At 27.2% G+C, this 26,499-nt stretch overlaps 1 protein-coding gene across 1 annotated transcript in view; it reads left to right on the plus strand.

The window, feature by feature from the left end:
* LOC107447177 (oxysterol-binding protein-related protein 9) overlaps positions 1 to 26,499 on the plus strand; it is a 41,399-nt gene that overhangs the window by 14,006 nt on the left and 894 nt on the right. Inside the window, exons 8-18 of the mRNA XM_071179378.1 lie at positions 4,405 to 4,498; positions 5,986 to 6,072; positions 9,828 to 9,942; positions 10,529 to 10,605; positions 14,445 to 14,471; positions 15,355 to 15,517; positions 17,347 to 17,515; positions 19,242 to 19,335; positions 19,862 to 20,036; positions 21,827 to 21,923; positions 23,739 to 23,861. Coding sequence (XP_071035479.1) covers positions 4,405 to 4,498; positions 5,986 to 6,072; positions 9,828 to 9,942; positions 10,529 to 10,605; positions 14,445 to 14,471; positions 15,355 to 15,517; positions 17,347 to 17,515; positions 19,242 to 19,335; positions 19,862 to 20,036; positions 21,827 to 21,923; positions 23,739 to 23,861 — 1,221 coding nt within the window. The remainder of the gene's footprint in view (positions 1 to 4,404; positions 4,499 to 5,985; positions 6,073 to 9,827; positions 9,943 to 10,528; positions 10,606 to 14,444; positions 14,472 to 15,354; positions 15,518 to 17,346; positions 17,516 to 19,241; positions 19,336 to 19,861; positions 20,037 to 21,826; positions 21,924 to 23,738; positions 23,862 to 26,499) is intronic.

Consider the following 26,499-nt stretch of genomic DNA (forward strand, 5'->3'; position numbering starts at 1 on the left):
TAATTTTATGCTGATGACAACCCAAACTTATTAATTTTATGCTGATGACAACCCAGACTTATTAATATTATGCTGATGACAACCCAAACTTATTAATATTATGCTGACGACAACCCAAACTTTTATCATTATGCTGATGACTATTTTTTTGTTCATATACAGCTATAAGTTAGAAATTATCACTGATGTTATCTTTAAAATATGTTATTTTTGATTAAATAATTACAATTTACAATCATATAAAACTAAAATTATTAAATTTATTTAATGAATTAATATTTGAAAATTGAATAAATATTTGAATACGATATTGTGATTCGTATTTACACCTTTTTAAAAACCTATGTAGCGATTCTTGCAAGTTTAAAATTCAATGTCTTGATTTGCTCATGCGGTCAATATATGATTTTTGATTCAAAATTTTGTACCAAAACATTAAAAAATAAGTAAAAAATCTTGCCAAATTGTCAAAATAAATTATTTTTTTCAAGATGATATGTTAAAAAAAATAAAATTTTGAATAAACTATTTTATAATCTAGACACTTTTCTTGTATACATCCTACACTTTATAAGAAAAAAGAAACAAATACCTGGACATTTTAAGATTTTTATCTGGAAAACCTGGAAAAATCAGGGAAATTTGAAATCTGATTTGAGTGGCCACCCTGTGCAGAAAAAACGCCTATTTTTAGAGTTTGTCAGGAAAACAGTAAATCGAAATTTTGATCACTATATTGGGTTGAATATTTGTATTCTAGAATTCTAAATTTACTATAATCTGTTTTACTATGTCAGATTTATTATGTTTTAAATTTGTAAAAATCATTTTTTTCATTAGTAATATGCATATTTAATTTGAAAATAACATGCTTTAGAGAGCCAGAAAGTTATGTGCCTAGAGGCTCTAGCTGGATAATCAAATTTGCTAATTGAAATATTAAATTGAAAATGATCCATTTCAAATTGCATTGTTAAATTTATTATCTAGAAAAAAAATTATAATTAGCACTGAATCTTTTATTTAATTCCTACAAAAGGGGCAGAGATCCCTTTAGCTGCTGCTCATGAGCCCCCGTAATTACTCAGTGTAAAACGGATTGAATTGAATTGAAAACAGATTGAACAGATGAATCAAGCTGCACTTGAAATGACAGTTTTTATATTAAAAAAAAATCATTTATTTTAAGCATCAATCATCTATCAGCAAGCAAAAAAGAAATAGAAATGCCCGTAATGAGTTATTAATTTTTTAAATACATAAAAACTATTCTCAGCAAAAACCAACTCTCTATGTTTCAAGAATTGTCTCATTGAATATTGAGTATGGGATTGAGTATAGTAAAGTGCGGCGTGCTCTCTGCTTTCGTTATGGCACTGTGTTTCAATAGGTAAGGCTTAATTTAGCCTAACAAGATTTATTTGAGCTCTGAGGCTCTTCTTCAAATTCCTTTCAAGTTTATCAATTGTCTCATTCTTTTAATTTTTTGCTTGATCTCGTCCTGTTTTTCAATTCATGCTTGTGTTAACTGGATATTTTTAGGACTTTATAACTGATTAAAAATCTTGTGTCACAAACTTTCTTTTTCAAAGATTTGTTTCAGGATTAATATTGGCATCCCTTCATTAACAAGTAACTTTTCTCTGGTGCAACTTTTGCAAAAATATTTAAATTTTCTGACATTATAAATTTAAGGAATTTTGCTGAAATTGATTGATAATTTTGTTTACTAAAATGCTAAATAGTTTTATCTCATGCATTGTAATTTTATGCATAACGGTAAATGTCTTTTATTATAACATTGACAACGAGCCTGACATATACTTTAATTCGTTTTCTGTTTCCAAAGGGTACCTAAAGTTGTAAGTATAAACATTATAATGTGCTCGTAGTTAAATGTAAATTTACTTTATTATTTTGTTTATTTATATTTAACATACCTCTAATACATTTTTAAGTAGTCCGAATAACATCCTTTTGTAGTTTTAAAGAAAGTATGTTTATTAAAATGAAACTGATTGAGCTCTACCAATTTATACGAGCTGAATAATTTAACAAATAAAGTACAAATAGAGCATTATAGCAGCTTCATGGCATTTAAAAAAACAAAGAGAAAAACAAATTAGAAATTAGAATATGAGTTTACTTTAATATTTAAAGCAAACAAATCTATTTATAACAATCTTAAAGTTTTCACACATTACGCAAATGTTATTTTTATTTCAAAGCCATTGGCACATTAATTAAAAAATATCATATACTATGAAGCCCTTTGTGGTGAATTTAATGTCAAATGGAATTTGAAACAAACGGGAAAAAAAAATCACTAAATTTACTGTTATAGATTTTTTTAGCAAATTTTTCTAAACTTATATTCTTTCTTTTTTTCTTCTTCATTATCATTTGAAAATATTTAAGTTGTTTTCTACAAAAATTCAAAATAAATAAATAATTAAAATAAGGAAAATAATAGGCAATGCTTGCAAGACATTTAACTGCCCAAACATGGCTAAAAGACAGTTTAAACACTATAAAAAGTATGAAAATAAACTTTTGCATACATAATTGAATCACAATTTTCGTCTAATATTTTGGTACAGGCTTTTGGGAGTAATGTTTTTTTAATAATTGGTATGATTCAGTAGCAGATATAAAATACCTGTTCCAAAAAATACTAGGCATCTGTAGCTTCAACTATAATTTGCAATAAAATAAGCTGATATAAATAAGATGTTTTTAATTATACCGTAAAAAAAATACTTAAAAATTTTTTTTTAAGAAGAGAAAGAAGGAAAGGAATAAAAATGTGTACAAAAACTCTTAATTTAATATTTCCTGTTTCCATCTGTTTTCTGTTGATTGGTCCCAAGACTCTGATTTTGTTGTTAAATTTTGTTTCTAATATGATGTTTCATATTGTTATCAATTGAAAAATCATCTTAGCTGATGTTAAATGGTGTTTCTAATTGTTATCAAAATATCTTGCTTTACATACTGTTATATTGGCATCCATATCTAATTATTGAATACGTTAGTAGCAATTATATATCTTAAATAGTATAAAATAAGTCATTTTAAGTAAAAAAAAGAAATATTTTCTGTTATGTTTTTATTATTTATGCCTATTTTTTATCTTTTAGTTTTTGATACAATTTATTTTATTTTGTTTTGGCATTTATACTTCACTCTTTAAATACTTAAATTTTTACCTTATTACCAATCTTGTTTTTTTAAAAATCTTTTTCCTTTTATAGTGAAAATGTTAAAGATTCAAGATCTCTATTCATTTTTAACCCTAATCTATTGACCAAGCTAAATGCATTTTAAATGGTTTAAAAAATTATTTGAATGCTTTAGCTTTTTTCTTTATTCTAACCTACTCTCTCCCTTTCTTATTTGTCATCCGCTTAACCCTTTTTCGTACCTGTTATAGTTTGCGTTTTTTTCATTGATCAATTTTTTCATGTTATCTTCCTGCTGCTATTATATTGATTCCATAGTAGTCATTTTTCAACTCTTTATTGACAATGGTACTTGCAACAGCTTATTTTTGTTTTATCAATATTATTTTGCTACTAGCACAAAGAGAATCTTACTCTTTTAGGATCCTGTTTAATTTTCTCGTTTATTAAATTTAAATTAAATCTTTTTTAATATAAGTTAATTATAATTAAATTTTCTTGTTATATTAACAGAGGTGTAAACTATTATGATTTATCTGTAATAATTGTGATTTTTTGGTCAAAAATAGTCTTACGGTTGAGTAATAAAAGTTACATAATAATTAGTTTCAATTTTTTATTTATTTTTTCCTTAATGTTAAGAAATTCTCTTGTTTCTTTTTTTATATTGCTTAAACAATTCAAAAGCAATAAATTAAAGACAAGATTTGATAGAAATAAAATAAATCAAAGAAACTTAAATGTTCTATTATAAAAAGGCATAAGAATTCTGATCTAAAGAAAAAAATATTTTAGTAATACAAATGCAGGATGATAAAAAGTCCATCTAATTCCAATTTAACTAATTCCAACCAAAATTGAAAACATTGATTCCAACTAATTTAATTTTATCATTTTATAATGAAGTATAAAATTTCAGTGATGTATAAATTTTAGCTTATTACCTTCATCTAAGTGTTAGTTTTTTTAAAAATTAAATATTAAATTCATGGCTAACTTTTTTAATATTATATACTGATGTAGAATTAAGACATATGTACACCATAAATTACTCTAATTTAAATTTTGTAAATGTATCGGCCAAACAGTTATTGTACTTCTGATAACTAAGAGCTAGTTTAAAAGTTGGCATCTTTGTATTAAAAAAAATTAGATGTTTTTTTAATTGAATGTAAAAATTTTCATTCCTATTGTATACTAAACAAATTGCATGTTATTTCAGAACACTACACATCCAGTGAACGGTATTTATAATGCTTACAGCAAGTCTAAAAACTCTGAACATGGTTTGAAACATTCCAGTGGGAAAGAATCAAGTATGTTGTTTGATTAATTAACGTTTATTTATAATAGTTCTTACTGAGAAAACATATAAAGAAAATAGTTGAATCAAACATTAAAGCGTTAAATTGTTAATGGTTCCTAAACACAGGCACGAGATTCTTCTGACTTTCTAAACTTTAAAAGAGAGAAAATAATGAAAGAAATTGCTGTGTTAAATGTATATTTTTTCTTATTATTTCCACACTATTTTGCTGTGTTTCTTAATTATTATTTTACTCTCTTTAATCATAATTTGTAAGTAAAGTTTTCTGAACTGTCAATGTTCATACATAGTAAACAAAAACTTTGAATAATCCAGAAAATAATTAAGCTTTTTTTTTTTGTGTGTGCAAAATAGTTTTATATGCTTTAAGTCATGATTAAGTTAGATTTTTTGTGTTTTCAGACTTTTTGTCCTTTCTTCACTCTCATACCTGTAAACAGCCATTATTTTGTTCTTTTTTTTTAAATCCTTTTTTTTTATCCTTTTATTTTTTATATGAATTCTTGCAGTCAGTAGTGATCTGTAATTTCCTTCTCTGCTTCTGAACTTATTATTCATTTTATTCATAATGCTTGAATCAATTTGATGCTTGGTAAAGGGGAAAAACAACTGGCTCTGATGAGAGTTTTTTCGATTAATTAGGGTAATTTATTTCTATGTGTTAAGGGGTAAATTTATCTTATCTATTCTTTATTGTCTGACAAATAAGGACTGTCTTCGTAACTGTTAAGTCTGAATTAAAATTAGAATATTATTAAATTATTATTTTTTATTGAAATTTTTTTTATAATTAAATAATGCTAATTAGTAATACATTTTAAAAAGAACTTAAAAAAGTTCAAATTAAAAAATTAATACTAAATTTAAACAGGGTTATAATTGATAATTACAATGTGCAAATAAAAACATAATTACAATGTGCAAATAAAAACAATTTGTTTTAATATTTTATTTATTTATTTTTTTAAAATATTTTCTACTTTATTTGTTTGCTTTGTTTGTCAAATTTTTTTATAAATATATCCCTAGCTCAATAGACAAGTACGATTAAAAAGAAATTCAATAGTTTAGCCAAAATCAAACTTGCCTGATAAATATAAGTGATAACTAAATTATGTAAATTAAATCAAAGTTATCACTATTTGTTTTATGGGCCCTTTTTATTTTGGTCATCTTGTATGATATGAAGTGTGATAAAAATTTCAATATAGGTTATTTGTAATTAAAGAAGACCTTTAAGTAATTTGCATAAAAATTTGGATTTCTTGTTGAAATGAAACATTAAGCATGTCATCATTATCATTCGTTAATTTATTTTCCCTTTGAAACTGTGATAAATAAATACTACTACAACACTACTAATGACAATAACTCCAAAACTTAGCTCTTGATAGAAGGCAACTTTATATTTAAATTGAATTAGCTTTTATATGATTTTTTTTCATGGTGAGAGTAATATGTAATCTTTTTTAAAAGGTGCTGAAAAAAAACCCACACCCGATGCCACACTTTCAGATAATGTTGAATGTGCAGTGGAATGCAGGGAGGACATCAATATTGAAAGTATGCTAATTAATTTAACTCAATCACGTAATCAAAAATTTGCAAATTTTTTTCAAAATTTTGCAGTGTGTGCAAAAATTGATTACAATTCGAGATTTATTTATTCATTTTATTTTATATAAACTCTTTTGAAACAAGTTATTGATTAATACCAAAAATATACTGGCAGTAAATGCTTTGCTGAAGTTTTAAAATTTATAATATTTGTTCAACGTATTTATAAATAATAATAGTAAACTAGCCATAAAATTAGTTAATGTTGGTGGTAACAAGATGGGTGGCCTTCGTATCTTTTTGGTGAATTATTGACACTGATACCTTTTTCTCTCTGATGTGTAACAGGAATACAAAAGAAACAGGAATACTAAAGAGAAGGAAAACTTAACCTCTTTATGGAAAATTTCCAGTAATTAGAAATAATGTTCACTCAGGTTATTTCACAAGGCAGTGAAATTCTAGTGCCTTTGAATTTAAAAACACGTGAAAATGCTTTTTAACAATTAAATTCGGCATAGCAACTCTTTTTATTCTTTCGATAGATAATAGGAAAGTGTTGCGTGACTCTCATTTACTTCAAAAAGTGTGATATCTTCTCAAAGTTGATCTCGTTTTTTTTCAACCCTGCTTTAGATGAAGTATAACTTAAAAAGTAATCTTCATCTAAAGCTGGCCAGTGAACCTAATGCTATTCAGACAGCATTTAAAAGTTGTTTAAGAAGACCCATATCAAATAACCAGAGCAACATCGTTGTATACTGCTTTCAAAGTTGGTTGGCGTTTTTGCAAAGGCTAATATTCCACCAGACAAGCCAGTTAATACTTAATCCTATATGCATACTTATTCGACACTTAAAGGTATTGATGTCATTCCAAGATCCAGCAACTTACGAAACTATTTCCTGCCTAAAACTTAACAAATTTAATAAAAATCAAGTGTCAGATATTTTTTTAATCTGCCGTGGGTGTAAGCATTGTTAGGGATGAAACTACAGACACTTATATATTAAATGTGCTAGATGTTCCATCAATGGGAATACAGGACGGCAGTTCCGACATTTAATTGTCTGTTCTGCATTTTTCTTAGGAAACATTCCGCTTGAAAATGTCAATTTTAAAACTGTTAGCGAAGCAATTATACAGTGTTGTCAAATTTACTAACTTCATTTTGACGCAACTACATGTTACTTGTCCTACTTAAACAAAGCATTGGGAAAAAAAGTTTAAAAGCAGTATTCTTGAATGCTGTTCATGTTACTGGCAATACTTACCTTTTAAATCTCTTTGGAGAAATGAATGGCAAATTTAATTTGAAAAGGTGAATTATGTAAAGACTGATTTCGAGTTTTTCTCATTAAAATGGACAAAAACTCCTCTTTACCACTGGTTCCTGTGCAAACCATCTGGAATAATTGGTTTGAGGCAGCTTTATTTCATGCAAAAGATTTAGTGGAATATGCAGAATTCTTTGATAAAACAACCAAATACTAGTATCTCTTTGATAAGCACAATTTCTGAGAAATGTTGTGATGCAGAATTGAATAAAGATATAAAAGAAATTGAAAAATATTCATCTGTAATTATAAATCAATTTATCTTATTTGAAAAACAAGGAATAAATTAGTATGTTATCTTTAAATGAGATGTCTGATTTTGCAAAAGATTTACAAAGCAAATATACAGCAAGTAATTTCTCAAAATCTCGAAAAACTCTAAAATTCTGCAAAGTAAGAATTCAGGCATACTTTATCGTACGAAATAATACTGCCCACTGATTTCGCCAACCAACTTCAATCTTTTTTAAAGCAAGCAGAGTTTTCTATCCTTGCCAATTTAAATATTTAGATGTTTTTCATGCAGATGATAATTCTTTTATTTTTAACTTTATTCCGATGTTTGAGGATGAAGAAGAATTGATGAACAAATTCAATGCTTACATAGCAACAATCAATGAATTGTATGTTGAAAGTAAACAATTATTAAGTTTTAAAAATCTAAAGAAGAGAATTATCCTTAACTGTCCATAGTGCTGATTTCCAACAACCAATCAGTTCCAACAACCATGTGCCATATTTTGTGTTAAAAATCTCTACATTTAAATAAAAGTATTAATATTCTTGAAAAAATGAAATTTTATAACTTTTTTTTGTGTTTCATAAAGAGAGTTATCATTGTGTTTTCATGCTGATTTTCATCATATTTCTTATAACATCTATGATTTCGCTAAAATTTCGTAAGTTTTGAGAAAAATTTCTCGCGAATCTATTTCCAGTTATTTTTCTCACGAAAAACTTTTAATTTTAGTTATTAGCTTACAAAAATTTATAGTCATTTCATTTATATTTCTTCTCATCAATGCTATTTTAATAAATAATTTAAATTTATAATTTTGTTATTTCCATTTTCTTTATCAAACAAGCTCTTTCTAAAATTAATTTATACCTATATATATATGCCTTTTTGTAAAATCAATGCTGAATTTATTAAAAATGGCTTAGAATTCTTAATTATTTAATGATTAGAAACTTTTATGTGTGAAACAATTCATAAATTCAGACTGAAAAAAAACAACAATTTTCTACATTTATTTTAAATTCTTAATGCATATATAAATGTCGTGCTAATTTTTGTAGGATTTGTTATCGAGTATTATCCTTGAGGAACCATCCATTTCCTTGTTGGACGGCGGCAGAGTATCTTGAAGGGAAAAGTCCTGGAATTCTCATTTAACTGTTAATTGTTTCTTTAGAACTATCTATAGAACAGTCTTTGTCCAATAATGCTCCATGTAGGCAGCTCTGTGCTGTTGATGTTGCTGTTCTACTTTTTTTCTTTCTTTATTAAATTTGTTGAGTTTAATTGTTAATTTAATTATAGTTCCATTGCCCCACAAACATTTATATTAAAAAAGATGCTTAGAAATTTTAAATTTCTGGGAATTTGGTTTTGTCTGGATAGTGGCCATCTTAAATGTTCTGTTCAATGAAAAACAAAGTACTTGAATCGCTTTATAGCAAACTCTCCCAATTGCTACCATCTCTCTACAAAAAATTTCTTTAATTGGAAAAATTAGTAACATTCAAAATATTTTCATGATTTTTACTGATGTTTATAAGTTTAATTTTGGCTCTGCTATTCATTCTACTCTGTTATTCATTCTAGTGATAACTCATATCAATAGAATTGTATGTGACGAACTCATAACATATGTCTGTATGAGTCATAATTTGCTAAATATTTTTTCTGCAAAAAATTTCTCTCCTCCATGGTCTGGAAGCTTCTTTGTTTAGAAATTTTTCAAATGGATTATATTTTATTGTAGGGAAACTTCTCTATATTTTTGTAACATTCAAAAAAGTATACAGTTAGAGAGAGAGAGAGAGTTTGGAATCCAACACACTTTTCTGTACAACAAATTAACTATTTCGTGTACCCATCTCTGGACATTTTTCTCTCATCATTCATTCTAACGAATTTATTCATTCTCATAATTCAAGAGATTATATTATGAGTCATTATTTTATAAATTTTATAAGTCATTATTTTACTTAAATAACTGCAAAAATCTTTATTCTCCATTCATGGAAGTTTCTTCATTGTGAATTTTTCTATCGGACTTGATTTCATTGTAGTGAGATTTCACAAAAAAATATTCAGTTAGAGTTGGGAAACACAAACTCAATATTTGAGTTTCAAAAACTTTTTTTTGTTAAATGAAGCCTTTAAAAAATAAATGATTTTTTTCCCTCTCCTCTTAGAAGACATACCAAGCAATATGAACCTAGTTGTGCCTGAAACTTCATATTCGAGTAGCGACGAAGAAGACTTTTTTGATGCAAATGAAGAAACAATTGGATCCATCCAGAATACAAGGTGCACTATGTTATTTATTATTAATTAGAATGTTAATTATTGATAATTTTTTTTTATTATCTCCACTTGAATAAGGAAATTAAAATTACATGTGTGTAAATAATGCATATTACTTTGATATAAATACAGTCTGCTTTTTTTAAGATGACAATATTATGTTGGGTATAGTTTGTCTAAAGTAAAAACTCCCCTAGCCATTCGTCTGGACCCGTGGCGGGGATTATGGTAACAAGGTTTAACTATTTCAAGTAGGGGTGTGGGGTCACTGTTTAGGGCAGGTTTTGGCTCTAGTCGGCGAGAGAAAGGGAATCTTTTTCTTTGGTCTATTGTGTCAGCCCCAGAGTGAAGAGAAACTACCCTCCCTGAAATAGGCTATTCTTGCTTCCATAACAGCACAGGGCCTCAGACATTATGGCGGGAGGTGTTCTTACCATAGACAAACTATATGTTAGTCTGACATTTTAACATTTTTCTGACCCAATTATTAAAAAAAAATATGTATTAGAATATTTATTTCTTACAGCATTAATTAATTGTTATTAGTTATGTTTATTAATATTTATTAATTAATGTTTTAACTTCGCAGCTCTGAAACAGTAGTGGAGGAAACTCCTACCCGTAGACCATCAAGTACACACAAACTTACAACTCAAGACTATGATGGTGAATTATTTCTTTTTGATTTTCAGTTAATTTATCTTATTTTTTCAGTTAATTCTTATTTAATGTGGACCTGTATGAATGCCTAGTACAGTAGTACTCATGGAATTTATTTTAATTATTAAATCAATTTCATAGAAATTGATTCCTCCAGTCCTGCAGCATTTTTTGTGCAAAAATAAATTAGATAAAATAGCAGATGTTGAATCCCTTATTGATATAATTAAGTTACTGTAAAACATATTAAAGATAAGGAGAAAACTGGTATTTAGTAAAGAAAAATAAAACTGAAATTGCTACCTAATAACAAATTAAAATTGAAAATTAAAAAAGAAACAATATAAAAAACTTGTTCTTAATTCTATAATCAAAATTTTAAAGTTCTTGATAAAAACATCAAAAAATGTTCTTAAAGAAATTTAAAAAAGAAAAAAAGAACCTTGTAATGAAACATAGATTTCAAACTGATATGTTGTTTAGCTCTTAAAATTTGCTTTGACATATAACTGTATTAAAACATATAGTAAAAGAAATTGAAACTTAAAATTTATGTTAACTGCAGAAATAATAGAATGCTTAAAAAAAAAGAAAACTTTTTTGATACCTATATATATCAGAGAAATGTTATACAAGACAAACCACTTATGCCCAAATAGTTCCAAAAAGCCAGTTGCCGTTACTACACTCCACTGTTGGTGTTAGTAGTTGGTGTAGTCCTATTTTTTGTAGAATTTTCCTATTCTTAACATTGCAATCAAAGACTCACACTCTTTTAATTTTCTTTATTTAAATAGTAAGTAAATAATATTTGAGTTCATTATTCTAAGATATATTCTACCACCAGTATGCTCTTTCTTAAAATGCAAGAAATTTTTTTTCGCACACTAAAAGAAATTTGAAGTTAATTAAATTCAAGTCTACAAATCTAGAGGTCAGGGGTTCGATCCCCAGCAGTGACGCAGGAACATATATTTCGCACTTTACATTTTAAACTTATAAATCAACTACTACAAACTAATTTTACATTTCTATAGTTTTTTTTTATTTCAAATTTATTAAATTATGCATTTTAATATGCATTTTTAATTTAAATTTTGATAAAAAATTATAAAAATCTTTTTAAACATTTTTATATGTTAATCATTCAGTACCTGGATTTATTTTAACTTCACATAAACAACTGTAGCTTCTTATTTTTCATTTGATAAAATGAACATTTTTTATTCTAGTTTTCTTTTTGTTAAAAAAAAGTTAGAAGTAAAGCTTTACTAAAAAAGTTTCATTTAAATAATATTCAATTTTAGTAAAAATCCGTCCTTATCAATTGAAGAAAAATATCTATTTCTAAACTAGTAATGACTAGAAACTTCAACTATTTAGCTAATATTAACTATTTAAATTAAAAATGTAATTATTGAAATTGAAATTTTATTCAGTTCTTTAGATTTAAAATTATTTTAATTTAAAATTATTTTAATTTATAATAATTATATATATTTATATCATAATAAAACTTTTTATTTATGAGCTCATATATATGAAGTAAATCTTTACTTTTATATTCTTAAGTTGTTCAGCATTGATTTGATTAACATAGCAATAAAATTAATATGTAAACTTAGAAATATTTTATAGTTTAATACTATTTTAAATCAAAACAGCATTTTATTAACCTCGAAATAAAGTCTCATCCTTACTCTATACAAATAATTTTCAGAAGAAAATTTAGTGACACGTATTACGATGATTTAAATTAGTAAATTATTCTCTTTAAATTTTAGCGTTGACTTCTGTTAGGTTGTTATAGATGAGTAATGTAAAATTTTAAATTAGCAAAAAACTTACTTAATTAAAACAAAAGTTATTTTCAATCTATATACATCGAGACTTCTTGAAAAAAAAAAGTTACAAAACTTAAGCATGCTGGTCGCATTAAAAGCTACTTTCTCAAAATTTATTTTATATGTATTTAGAACTAGATGGCAGCACCTGTCACAAAATTAATACTTATTGATTGCAATTGAAGATTTTGGTCAGTTTATGTAGTATAATTCTATTTTGCTAATATTCTTTTATTTCTATGTTAAGTGAGGTATAAAGAAGAAAAAGAATCACTGTTGAAAGTGGCTAGATTAAAAAACATAATATTCTATTTGAATGTCTGAGGAAACTTCAATTATTAATGATAATCAATTATTTATATATAATAATTATTTATTTATAATAAATAGTAATTATAGTTTCAAATGTTACAACAAAGTTTTCAAATTAATAAATCTTTAGTAATTAATTAATTAATAGTTAAATCTTTTGGTTTGAAGATTTAATGTCAGAGAGGAATTTCATTTTTCTTCATCATGAAGAATTTATTTAACTATTTCTAATTTGAATGAGAAAAATTAATATTTTGTTCCATTTCTCTTAAAAAAAATAAATATGATGATAAAGAGTATAACAGTTTTGGTTATACCTATTATTTCAATTAATGTTATAAGGCTTTTTTTAATTTATTGTTGTGTTTTTGTCAAAGAAAATACTAAGTCATGAAAAATTCTTGGAATTAGTCATGGAAAGTCATGGATTTGGAAATCTAAAATGTAGCTGATACCCTGTATATATCAGTAGTTCCTAGCCAGAGGGAATTCCCTAGGAAGAAATTTTATGCTTTCATAAGGGAATGAGGTTGGTCTGATTAGCTTGATTTCTGCTGTAGAACCCGTTCTATCTACATAAAATGGTTTTAGAAGAATATTTTATAAAGTAATATTTAGATACCATCCACAATCATCAAAGTTTAAAAAAAAGCATGCGGACAAAATTTTTTTCAAAAAAGTTGTGAATTTTTTGCTGTAAAATCCCCACAGGTAGTTCTAAAAACTCATATCATGATTAATTTTATAAATAATGCTTTAATGCTTGAGTATCTTTATTACCCATTGCCAAAATTGTATTCAAGATTAATAGTAAACAGTGCATGTGTGTCGTCATTGCATGCGTTGCTATGACGACCGCCGCTGTTTGATAATTGTTTTAGAATTCTTCTTTTGCACTATTAATTTTGTTATGCATTAAATTGGCGAGTTTATTTTTGTGATATAGAACCAGAGAGATCCCATAAATACTTCCTGAGTGGTGAATAAAATAGATTTTCATCATTTGAACAATATTTTTGTTTTCATTGTTCTAATTAAGAATCCAGAAATTCTAACCTACAGTTCAAACTGGATCACTTTCAATACTAATTCAGGTGAATATCACAAATAAAAGGGGTAAAAAAAATTGGACAACAACCATTTTGCCAATGGGTAACCTGTGATCACCTTTTGACAATCCTAATTTTTTAGTCTTTTTTTTTTTAATATGGGCTCGCATATATTTTCTTCACAAATGTATGGGGATCACATGTTTAGTTCACTCTTTGATTAAGTATTGGATTTATATGTATTTTTTTATTTACTTTTTTTTATTTTACTATTTATTTAAATTCAAGTTGCGTACTTAATTTATTTATAAAATTTTTTTTTAAAATTTATAAATATGAGTTATGATTTATATTTTTCTTTTTTGAAGATAAGTTAATGCAAAACACATTTTCGAAAAATTTTTAAATGTATTTTTTATTTTATTTTAAGGTTGTTTGTGTTGGTTTTTAGAGGCTTTTTTTGCATTTTTACGGGCATTTTATAAGAATAAGATCAGCAAAATCCGAGCCCTGATAATTACTTTTCGTATGTCTTTTGCTATACTATGTATAATACATGTTTAAACATGACTTCATTTTCTTAATTATTCATTACTCTTAATGTTTGTGAAGAATGCTGAGTTTTGTTATTCTATTTTAGCTTTGTATGAAGATGAGGAAGAAGAGTGTGAGTATATCTCTTATTAACCTATAGTTAAAAGTCTCATATTCACATACAACCGAATAAAAACAAATGTATCAATTTCTTTTTAATTAAAAGAAAATGATCTGGTATATTCTTGTAATGAGAGTGAAAAAAAAAAGGATTTTGTAGTTTTTTAAAGTTGTACCATTTTTGATATATGACTCCACCCATCCAAAAAGGAAAAAAAGAGTGAATGAAAGAAAGAAACAGCACTTGAAAAAATAAACTGTTTTTTAAAATTTGGATCTATATTTTTCTTTACATTTATATCTCTTTATTATCTTTCTTTTAAAAGTAACTGTTTCGTTATTAGTTAAGTTACTCAACAATAAAAAATAATGACTTTTTATTCACTGCAATTTATGGTGGGTAATTTATTAAATACCTGTTTTTACATATCACATATTAACAATTCACAGTTACAATTTAAAAAAGTATAGAATACTTCTTTTTATGGATGGTTCCCAGTAGAACAACAAAGTCAAGCATCACTGGCTGCTATCAGTAAGCGGGTGGGTGACCACTTTGATCAGCCAATGTAGAGACCGGGGGCGTTAGTAACGGTCCTCGTTAAACTGTTCGACAGCAAAAGTGCTTAACTTCACGCAAAGGTCATCAGGCTACCAAAGCAAGAGAGTTACCCCCCTTGCAAAGGATCAAAATTACAATGGGATGTTTTCGGATCATCCTCAGGGATGTTTCCCAGACCGTCACCAATAGCCCATTGTACAGCTCTAGGATGCCGTAAATGAAGTTCCTACCTACCTACCTTTTATGGGTGACTTTTATAAAAAAAAATTATTATATTTTTATAAATATCATGTATGTATTATGATAAGTAATTAATCTGAGCATAATTCAATAGTAGGATCCCTTGAAGGACAAGGTAGTGTGATAAGCCATTTATTGTCGCAAGTGAAAATTGGAATGGATTTAACAAAAGTTGTTCTCCCTACTTTCATCTTGGAACGACGATCTCTCTTGGAAATGTATGCTGATTTCTTTGCCCACCCAGACATATTCATTAGGCAAGTTCTTCATGTTTATTATTAGTAATATTTGATTTATGTTTAAAGAATCTGAATAAAGTTCATTATAATGCTGCTCAAGAGCTGATAAAATTGTTATAGCGAGCTTGTTGTTGTAAGCAAATACGCCCCGTGGCAGAATCGTGGCGACGCGACGACATTGTCGCCGATTGTTACCGAGTTCTTGCAGAAAGAGTTCTCCTTTGTGGAGTAAAAAATTTTGGTTTTCTTTTCTGCTGAAATTTTCGAAAAATTTTTTCTTTTCTTCAGAATTATATTTAAAAGATGCCTTTCCGCACATCAAAGGAGTGGGGAAAAAATGCTTATGATTTTTCATTTCAGAATAAGGAAAAATGAAGAGTAATGAAATAAAAAAAAATTAGTTTTCTATTCTGCAGAAATTTTTTATGCAGTATTACTATTGACTTTCACATAGCTTTTAAAATCTGATATTTTCAATAGGATATTATTTATTACAACAACTGAATCTCGAATTGAAAACGCGCATTTAGTAACCACTTTTTGAAGAGTCCGATTCGCGTGATTTCGCCGTCGATCTTTTTTGTCGGTAGTTACTGCTAAGGATTTTGCAATTTTTTTAATTTTTATTTTAATGTGATGATGAATAACAAAATTCAAAAAAGGAAATAGTGTGTTATTCCCCTACAAAATGCGAGAATATCGCCCAAAATTTTAGAAAAAAAAATTACATATTTAATTCAAAAAATTCTTTTATTTGATCAAAATATTTTTCTCGAAGTTGACGCTTCTGTTACTTTAAATTAGTAACGTGTATATTTGATATTTTTATAAATATCTTGCAGAAAGATATTAGAATTACATAGTTATGTCGCAGAAAGCCAGAAAAAATTCTGCCCCAGAGCAAATACACGCATTTATTGTTGGAAAGTTAATGTCTTCTTAGTACCGTATTCTTTTCTCCATATTGAGCTTTAACTAACAAAAATTCTGGAAACATTACATGCTTTTAAGAGAGTCTAGGAAAAGAAATTAAATACTAGCTCTTAAAGTCATTAATAACACTGAATATTGATTTAAATAGTAAAATATCAAGAATAGCTTGTAAATAATAAACAGTGAATAATAAGCAGTTAGATAAAAATGTGGTCAACAAAATATGAATTCTTTTGAAATGATCAGCAAGATTTCCAAAAACATTTGAATAATCCTTCTTATAAGGAGGAAGATATCTTCTCTGGTGGCTGCAAGCACATGATTTATAAACATTTGGGTTCTAGTTTGTAAGAAAAAATAAAGTGATGTTCGTTTTCCACTTTTCAATATTGATTGTGCTGCCACCTGGTTTGAAACTTTATCTCTTTAATCCATAAAAACATTTATATATCCGTATCAGCCAAACTGTTCACAATGTTAATTCATAAACCTTAATATGAAACTTCTTGCATGTTTCATTTTTTATTTTGAAAACTTCTGTTTTAAAGGAAATAAAACATCTCTGTGGCAAAAAAAAAACCAAAAAAAAAAACCGAAAATTAAAAATCCAAAATTGCATACCAATCCTGGTTTATAGAATCAAGGATAATATTTTTCCAGTTCATTTAAAATTTTAATGGTTACAAACGAATGTGCCATCTTTAATTTCGAACACTGTTACTCGTATTGATGTAACCTAAGTAAAATCTGCGTCACAAAAACCCATTGTTCAAGCATTCATTAGTTAAATATTATGATTGCACAAATCTTTTAAGTAGCTGCCATTGAGTAAATATAATTATTATTCAAAATTTTTGTATGTAATGATAATTTTTGTTTTATTATTTATATAAATCTGAAAACGTTATTTTCAGCATTCCAGATTTTGATGACCCAAAAGATAGATTTGTACAAGTCATCCGATGGTACTTGTCGGCCTTCCATGCTGGAAGAAAAAGTTCCGTCGCTAAAAAACCTTATAATCCTATACTCGGGGAGATATTCCGCTGCTTTTGGCATATTCCTTCAATTCAAGAATCAGATGTAATTAATAATTTTTACTTTGACAAATTTTGTTCATTTTTTGATGAAATAGCTTGTTTTTCAGAAGTATGCTTTTTGGATTCCACACCCTCAAAAAAATGTTTTTGATTTGTCTATTTGTTAATGTTTGCTTCTTGTATGAAATAGTTCTCTCTGTGCTGAATTAGCCATCTTAAACTTCTCAATAGAATGTTACAAAATATAAATATATGCATTTCAGGCTAATTTTTGGTAATTTTCATCATCAAACTAATCTTAATTAATAAATAACTAGTAAACTAATCTTAGTAATAAAATTAGAATTTTAAAGCCACAATCGACCTTTTTTCTTTTTGCGGAGTAAATTTTTGAGTCTCACATTAAATAATCTTTTAATTATCAGTGAAGTCTAATAATTAATTAATTAGACATATTTTGCATTCCGTTAATTTTGTTTTTAATTTATACTGTTCAGTAAAAATTTGTAACATTAAAGTATAATAAGAGTAAAAAGTTTTCCGCCAAGAGGAGATACTTCTTCGCCAACAGCTGCCGTTCCTGTGGTAGTTAACCTTTCTCTAAACGGTTTTGTGCATTCTAAAGTTGGAACTACACAACTCTGTAATTTGCTTGTCAAAACTTTATTATCTTATGCACCAAAAAAGTGTTTAAAATAGAGCTATCACTTCAACAGATCAGATGGATTACATACTATGAGGTCCGAAATAAACTGAATGCCACAAACTGAGTGCAACTGAATGCCACAAACAAACTGTGTAAAAGTTTAGGTCTCAATACTGTTTCTTATAATACAGTAAAAGTTTGGTTTTGAATGTTTAAAGTTGGGAATTTTGACATTGAAGATAAACCAGGTTGTGGCTACTGTATTGGGGTTGAATGTGACGAGTTAAAGCAAATCATTGATCAAGACAAAAATGTTTCAACACGAACTATTGCGTTAGAGCTTAACATGTATGAATTTATCATTTTACAAGATTCTTTTATTTTGGCGGAAAATTTTTTACTCAACGTAATATTTAAATATTTATTTATGCTTGTATAAAAATTTTTTTTTTTGGTTAATCCTCCAAGCATTTTGAGCCCTTGGGTAAAATTGTACTGAAATTTTCTTTCTACTCACTAATCTTCCTATTAATAGTAGGAGGGAAATGTTGATTGCAGGTAAAAGCTTAGAAAAAGCTGAGACTATCACTTAGAGAGCTAAAAAAAAATGTACATATTAATGTGTTAATAGTTTTCACGTACCACAAAATAGCTTCAAAATTTTGTGGTGCTTATCACAAAAGACGCATAGTTTTAGAAAATATATTCACTGAATACTTGATTTCCTTCCAATGTTCCTACTGATTTAATGTGTCTTGTAAAATAAATAATTCTTATTGGATACGAATTACAAATAAATGTATTAAGAATCTTTATTTCTTAGAACCTATATGAAAATCATAAAAAAAAATTATTGAAATAACAAAACGAAAAGAGTAATGAAAAACTGTTTGAAGGATTAGGACTGAAATTGAAGTTAAAATCATTGGGGATTTAGATTGTCAGGAATGAAACTGTGTTGCCGTAGAAAGTGCTATATGTGGTACAATAATAATGATGGACAATATTGAAAAAAAAAAATTTTTGCATGGTGAATTTTCGCAGATATTTTTCTCTTCACTAAGTTCTTATTATTTCATTTTATTAATTTCATTATTTAATTTTATTTTTTAATTTGTTTTAGGAAACTCCCGTAAAAGTGAAAAACGGTCCAGTTCCTTGGGCAACGAGAGACCACTTAACATTTATTGCCGAACAAGTGTCTCATCACCCACCAAGTAATTCAAATACTAAAGCTTTTTTTTAACTATTAGATTAAGTAAAAACCGTTTTTATGCTGCTAGGTTAAGTAAATGATAAGTTCCCCATGCTCTTTGTTGTTATTTAAGTAAGATACGCTTGCTTTATACTCTGTGCTTCAACTTATTTCATGTCATTTAAGTAATGTCATATTGTTTCAGCCTGAGTTGAGGTGAACTTTTATTAATAAACTTTATTTTTGAACTTTTATTAATGAACTTTTGTTAATAAAAATTTTGCTAAATATTAAGTATTTGCATAAATTACAAATATATTCCTGCATTAACTGGAGATAGGCATTAAATGGTGTTGAATATTTGATCTAACGAAGCTTTTTTGTACTGCACTTAGTTAAACATTTAGGTCTAAACTTTCTGGCTAATATATCCAATATATTTCTTAATGCTTTCACTATATTTCACTAGCATTGCAAAAAGAGCTCTGCTTATTTAAGTTGCATTTGATTTTTAGTTGATTATTATATCTTCTATTTATTAAATATAGTTTCTGCCTTTTATGCTGAGCATGTGAATAAAGGGATCAGTTGTACAGCGCATATTTGGACCAAGTCTAAGTTTTTGGGCCTTTCGATTGGAGTCCAGAATATTGGGCAAGCAACTATCAATGTTATGAAACATAATGAGGAATATATTTTAACCTTCCCAAATGGCTACGGCAGGTGAGATATCTCATCCCAATCTTATTAAATTTACTGAAAATTTTTAATATGTGTTTAGTATATAAAATGAATACTTTTCTTCTTCTCAAATGCCGATCACTCGTTTAGTGGTTATTGTACTGGACTACGAGGTGAGTGGTTGTGGGCTCAAATCCCCCCATAGGCATGGATGTAACTTTCTCTCTCTGTGGGTTCTATGTCCTTTTTTCTGTGTCATTGTGTGAATGTAACCTGCCTATGAATGGATTTGTGGTTGTATGACGTGGGTGGCGCTACTCCACTGCAATGGCTTAGCCACAGGTGCCCACTGGCTAACGATAAGAGAGTAGCAGTTCTGGCATTTCTGAGGCCAATGGGAAATAGACCCAAATGCCTGCCATTATAAAAAATATTTCTTTTTAAATAATTTGCTACCATTTACTTATCTGTCAATTATTTTATTAGGAGACATATTTTGAACATGAGCATTATGAATTTTTATCGGATGAAACAAATTCTTTTGAATTCTTCTTCTACCGCAAGTTCCATTTTCAAACTGCTGCTTCTCCCAAGTAGTAAATAAAAAGTTGATCAAGGAAGTAAAAAGAGAAATGTCCCCATGTTGAGATAAATCGTATGCAGGTTAACCCCTTTTACTAGATTTTAGGTTTGTAATGCTCCAATTTCATGATATGACTATCAAGTTTTAATGAAATATTTTTTAACTCTTAAGATATCAAATAATTCTTTCTCTAACGTACTTGGGCTGTTTTTATTTGTCTTCAAATTTTAAATTTTAAAGATATATCTTATTTGGCTGTTTCTCGATTCTAATATTTGAAGTTTCCTTGCAAACTGCAAATGGTGAGCCAGATTGGCTCGGTATAGGCCGAACTAATGAGGTGACTTCTGAAAAGAAATCCTCTCTTTTTACAAAATTATTTAAAAAAACATACATTAACATACCTGCTAACTCTTCTGGATTTTCCGGAAGATTTTATTTTCATATTTAAAGTGGTAGCAATACTCAGGTTATTCCAATTAACTTTTTGAATTATAATAATAATTATAAATGAGTTTGACCACCACTACATATAAATAATTGCAATAAATATATGAAAGCATAATAATCCTTGCGCAAGCGAGTTTCAACGAGATCGAAATATAAATATATTTTTGAGTCAGATTGTTTTTCGTTTATTGCTTTACAACCACTCTGAAAATCCATTCTCGGAAGGAGTGAAAGTTGGCAGGTATGCATTAAGAAACGAGTGCAATTAATAAATATGCATTGACTTTACAATTTTTGTTGTATACTTTCACTGCTATTTTAAAACATTACTTTAAGCTGTAGTTTCTATAGTTAAACGTCTAACATTTTTTTAGGTAGGAAAAATTAAAGAATATTTATAATATAATTTTTTTTAAAAAAATTAAATTTTTCTAACCAATTCCTTTTCTACAGGAATAAATGTTTGCAATTAATTTTGTCCTTAACCTGCATATTTTTAAGGTTATTAAGATATGCTGACTGGATATTAAAACTGTTTTTAAGTCACGTTTCAAAAATTCACAATCACTTTTTTCACTTCTTTTTTTACAATGACCTGTGATGAATAATTGAAATTCTAAAAAAAATGAATAATTATATTATTTTATTCCAAATGTTGTTTTTCATTCTTTACACTACAATTTTATGAGTTGTTCACAATATTTCAATCATAGAATGCTAAGTATGCCCTTACTATTTCTTTTCAACTATCTTCCACATGGTTCATTGCTTAAGTTTATTTAAAGAATAATATTTTCAGGTCTATATTGGGTGTACCTTGGATTGAACTTGGAGGGTCCGTAACCGTTACTTGTCCTCAAACTGGTTATCATGCAAATGTCGAATTTCACACAAGGGTATGTGCTTTTCTTATCATTTATATTGAGTGATGCAGGTTATACATAGTCTTTGAATTTTCGGTATTTTTTTTTGTTTTAAAAAGTATGCTCTCGGCTTTACTAGCTTACCTCGATTTACTAAAATTCGGAAACATGTGTTATATTTATTTCCACATTATTTGTTTTGAAAATTAATGATTTATTTATGTTTTACAAACAAAGAATATATTATCAATATTAATTATATTATAAGTTGGACATGTTTGAGAATATATTATGTTTCACAAACAAAGTATATATACTTTGACCTACTTATAGTATATTTAAAGAATGTATTATAAGTAGGACTTCCTTGTTTCTGATATATTATTGTACCCAATCAACACCTAGAAATGCAGGCTTCAGTTCAGAATACTTCAACTGTCAACTCTACTAAATTTACCAGTAGACTCCTGAATTTTGCCTATTTCTACTGGTCTGCAAGAATTCTCCTGATTTTTATTCATTTGTGAACATTCTCCTTATTTTATCACATTTTTGAAAATTCCCTAAATTTAGTGAGTTTCCTAATAAAATCTCTATTGAAATAGTATTTATTGCTTACTTGAATATTAAAATAAGTATTGCTAATACATAATGAAGTGCTCCTCATTGTTAATAATCAGTTTCAAGCTTTTTTTCTTATTTAAAATTTTCATTTCTTTTTTTTTCAGAACTCCTTTTTTAAATTAATAAAAAGGATTTTTAACCAACTTTTTTCTAAACTACTTGTCTATTACTATTAAAAGTGAGTTAACATAATAAAAAGTATTTCTAGTTCATTTAACAGGGCTGATTGTGCTCCGGAAAAAATCCAGATTTCCAGATTTTTCGCTAACAGTGATCCGGAAGTTTCCGGAGATCGAAGGTCCAGACGTTTAAAAAAAAACATTGATCACAGAAGTTTCCGGAAATCAAATTTTCAAAGGTGGAACTTAAAAACACAGTTTATTTTATTTGTTTGTAAAGGAGAGCCATACAGATACTTTCTAAGATTCATTCATATTCATGATTAATATTCATTTTTATATCAGTAAATAGTTGTTATAATCATAAACTCAAGGAAGAAAGACATATTTGTAAATTTTAATTACTTCTCCAGGTCATCATAGGTATGTATAAATGGTATAGGTATGTGTAAAATTTTAAATATATTTTAAGTAAACTAAGAAATATTGAGAAAAAGGAAAAAAAAAACCTTGTTTAAATTTTTTTTTTGAAATTTTTCAATTTAACCGTCTTTTTTTTTTTTTTTTAACTTAAGAAATTTTGTGGAATTTTCACTTGGGCTCACAATCACCCCTGATTTAATTTCGATTATAAACGAAAAATATTGTAGACCATTTATGTTAGAATGATAAAGTTTTTGTGTTCTGATGACTAAGATTCCCTATATGTAAAATATTTAGTATATTATGCAACAGTTAACATGAGATTTATTTTATTTCGTAAAATCTACTGGATTTTTTTCCTATCTATGTTGGTAGCTATGCTTGTATCATTCTTGCTCTTCGTCAGATTTAATTAGAAAGCATTTTGATGTCAATTGCTCTTTACAAAGCACTGAGCTTCATTTGTAACAAAATTTATTCTTTATGACCATTTCTCAAGGTCTCTATTTTATTATTATTCCTATAAAAAACATGTTTCAATAAAATTGCAGTAAAATATATTATCAATCTATTGCCGTTTAATATTTTTGTGTGACAAAAATCTTTTTAAATAAACACATTAAAGACTATTTTTTGAGAAGCTTTGTTTAATGTTGATCTTGTGTAATGTTGATGCTTGCAGCCTATATACGGAGGAAAAAAGCACCGCATCTCATCAGAGTTATTTAGTCCAACAGAAAAAAAAGCCTTCTTATCTGTAACTGGTGAATGGAATGGAATTATGGAAGGAAAATGGTCTTTTGGTGTAAATATATTTGACATTTATTTTCATTTTGATGTGTTAGTTCTGTAGTGCATCACAGAAGTTATGAATTTGATCTCTATTCTCTTTCTCTTCTATCTATTTCTCTTTTCATTCTTATAATGATTAAACATCCCTTCAAAATGTATAAAAATTTTGCAACAAAGCATCCTGCCTGGAAGAATAATATAGGTAAGAAAATTTAAGCAAGATGGTAACCAATGGTTTCAAAACTTCCTTGCAGAATTAAAAATTCTCAGAAAATTAAGGAGTTTATTTTTTCGCAAATAAAATTTGCATTCGTAGTATTAGAGCCAACGTCTTACTATATCAGCAGGTAAAGTTACTTTATAATAATGTTTTAATGGTTTGCTAAAACTTAAAATGGTTGACTGTCTATTAAATAAACATGATTTAAATGCAGTAACACCTTTAAATATTGCAAAAAGTTCTAATTTTATGCCGGATAAGTTTCTTTTCATGTTAAGCGATCAGTTTGAAAATATTATGATAAGCATGTAAAACAGAACAATAATTGATTGCTAACTCCCAGAACTAAACATGTGTTTCATGTAAAGCGATATTTCATGTTGAGCATTTTCATGTTAAGGAAGTTTCATGTTTGTGGAACGATACACTCTTAATGTCAGAGAAAAAAGATTATTTGCTGTTTTAAAAAAAAGTATTCACAATATATAACACATGATGAAAATTGTAATTGGGAATCAACTGTTATTATTTGTACCTATCTAGATAAACGAACTTTATGGTTATGCTTAATTTTATTATAAATGTCCAATGTAAGTAAAGAAATTGAAAAGCCCAAATAGAAAATTTACCTCAACATTATTAATTTTAGATTGAATTGTTGGAAGGTTAATATCGTTAGAAACAATGTTTACTTTCTCAACTGTTTCATCAATATTACAAGTTAAAAAGTTTTTAATTGACAAATTTGAATTATGCATTTTAGAAGACATGAAATTATTAATATTGAAAGTGGATGGATTCGTGGATGAATAGACAGGGCCATCCATTACCGTAAAATTAGTGTTAAGATTACTAGCATTATTTACATCAATTCTCAGATGGAAGGTCTCAGTTTGAACTGTAGGTGATATATTGAACTGTAATAATGTATTTTCTTTCAACTGACTAACAAACCACTCAACATATTATGAAATACCTGAAAATAAACAGGTATACTAAAACTAAATTTACTTGAATTATTTATCCCTGCCATTTGGCAAATCAGTTGAGTCAGACATAATTACAGTTAATTGATTAAAATTAAAATTCAGTAATTTAAATTCACTCCCTGTAATAATTATGTTGCCATCACTTCTCATGTATAATCCAAATAAACTTTAAACATTATATAAATACAAAGAAATTACATATTTTCAAAATAATTGCTTTTATACATTTATACAGAAAAATAATGTAAAAAAAGAAGCATATTTGAAACAAATATTGCAAATAGAGCTGAAATCAAAATAATTGCTAACTAAGTAATAGTTTAATATATCGAATAAATAAAATAACATGAACTCTTACACAAAGTACCATAAAATATTGAAATAATTTCTATCACCATTACTCAAAAAATCATAAATTACCAAAATGTAATTATCATCAGGTCACTCAGTGACCTGATTTCACAATGTACAGTACCCTTCCAAATTATTAGAGACACTTAAAATTTCTAAAAAATTGTCATTTTTCAAAGTGTCATAATTTTTTCAAAAATGAATCAATTTTCATAACAATTTCAGGATATCATGTTCAGTTTTCTACTTTCACCTAAAAGTTACTAATTTAATTTATCTCAATTTCTTGCAAAAATTTGCACATTTGAACAAAGCAATTTCTTTTTTAAAAAAAATGTCAAATCTGACAAGTTGCTACTTTGTAACAAAATTTTTTGCATAAAAATTATTATTTACACATTAAAGTACAAGTCATTAACTTTAAAACGCGCTAAAGTAAATGACTTTACGATTTTGTTTGACCGAGATATGAGATTTTGAAAATCTTTTTGTCATTTATAGTGAAAACGAAATTATTGCGTATTCGAAAATTATTTAGTATTATTTTTTCGCAACTTTCTTATTCGGATTAATTAAGTTTTTTATTTAAAACATTATTACAAACAAGAACATTATTTATAAATTTGCAATAACAATTTTAAAAAACGACTCAAGAAATTTTTAAGAAATTTAGCTTAATTTTGCCACCTATTTTTATACAAAATTTAAACTTTTCTCATCTGTGATAATTATAAACTTATGCGAACCTTACGCAACAAATAAATAATTGATAGCTAACAAATTCTTAATCGAAAATAGTTAATAGGTTGATCTCTTTAAGCTGAAGAATAAATACTAAATAAATTTTCGAATTCACAATAATTTCGTTTTCACTATAAATGACAAAAAATTTTCAAAATCTCATATCTCAGTCAAAAAAAATCATAAAGTCATTTACTTTAGCGCGTTTTAAAGTTAATGACTTGTACTTTAATGTGTAAAAAATAATATTTATGCAAAAAATTTTGTTACAAAGTAGCAATTTGTCAGACTTGACATTTTTAAAAAAAAAAAATTGCTTTGTTCAAATGTGCAAATTTTTGCAAAAAATT

The sequence above is a fragment of the Parasteatoda tepidariorum genome, chromosome 4 (genome assembly GCF_043381705.1).
Source record: "Parasteatoda tepidariorum isolate YZ-2023 chromosome 4, CAS_Ptep_4.0, whole genome shotgun sequence".
Lineage (NCBI taxonomy): Eukaryota > Metazoa > Arthropoda > Arachnida > Araneae > Theridiidae > Parasteatoda > Parasteatoda tepidariorum.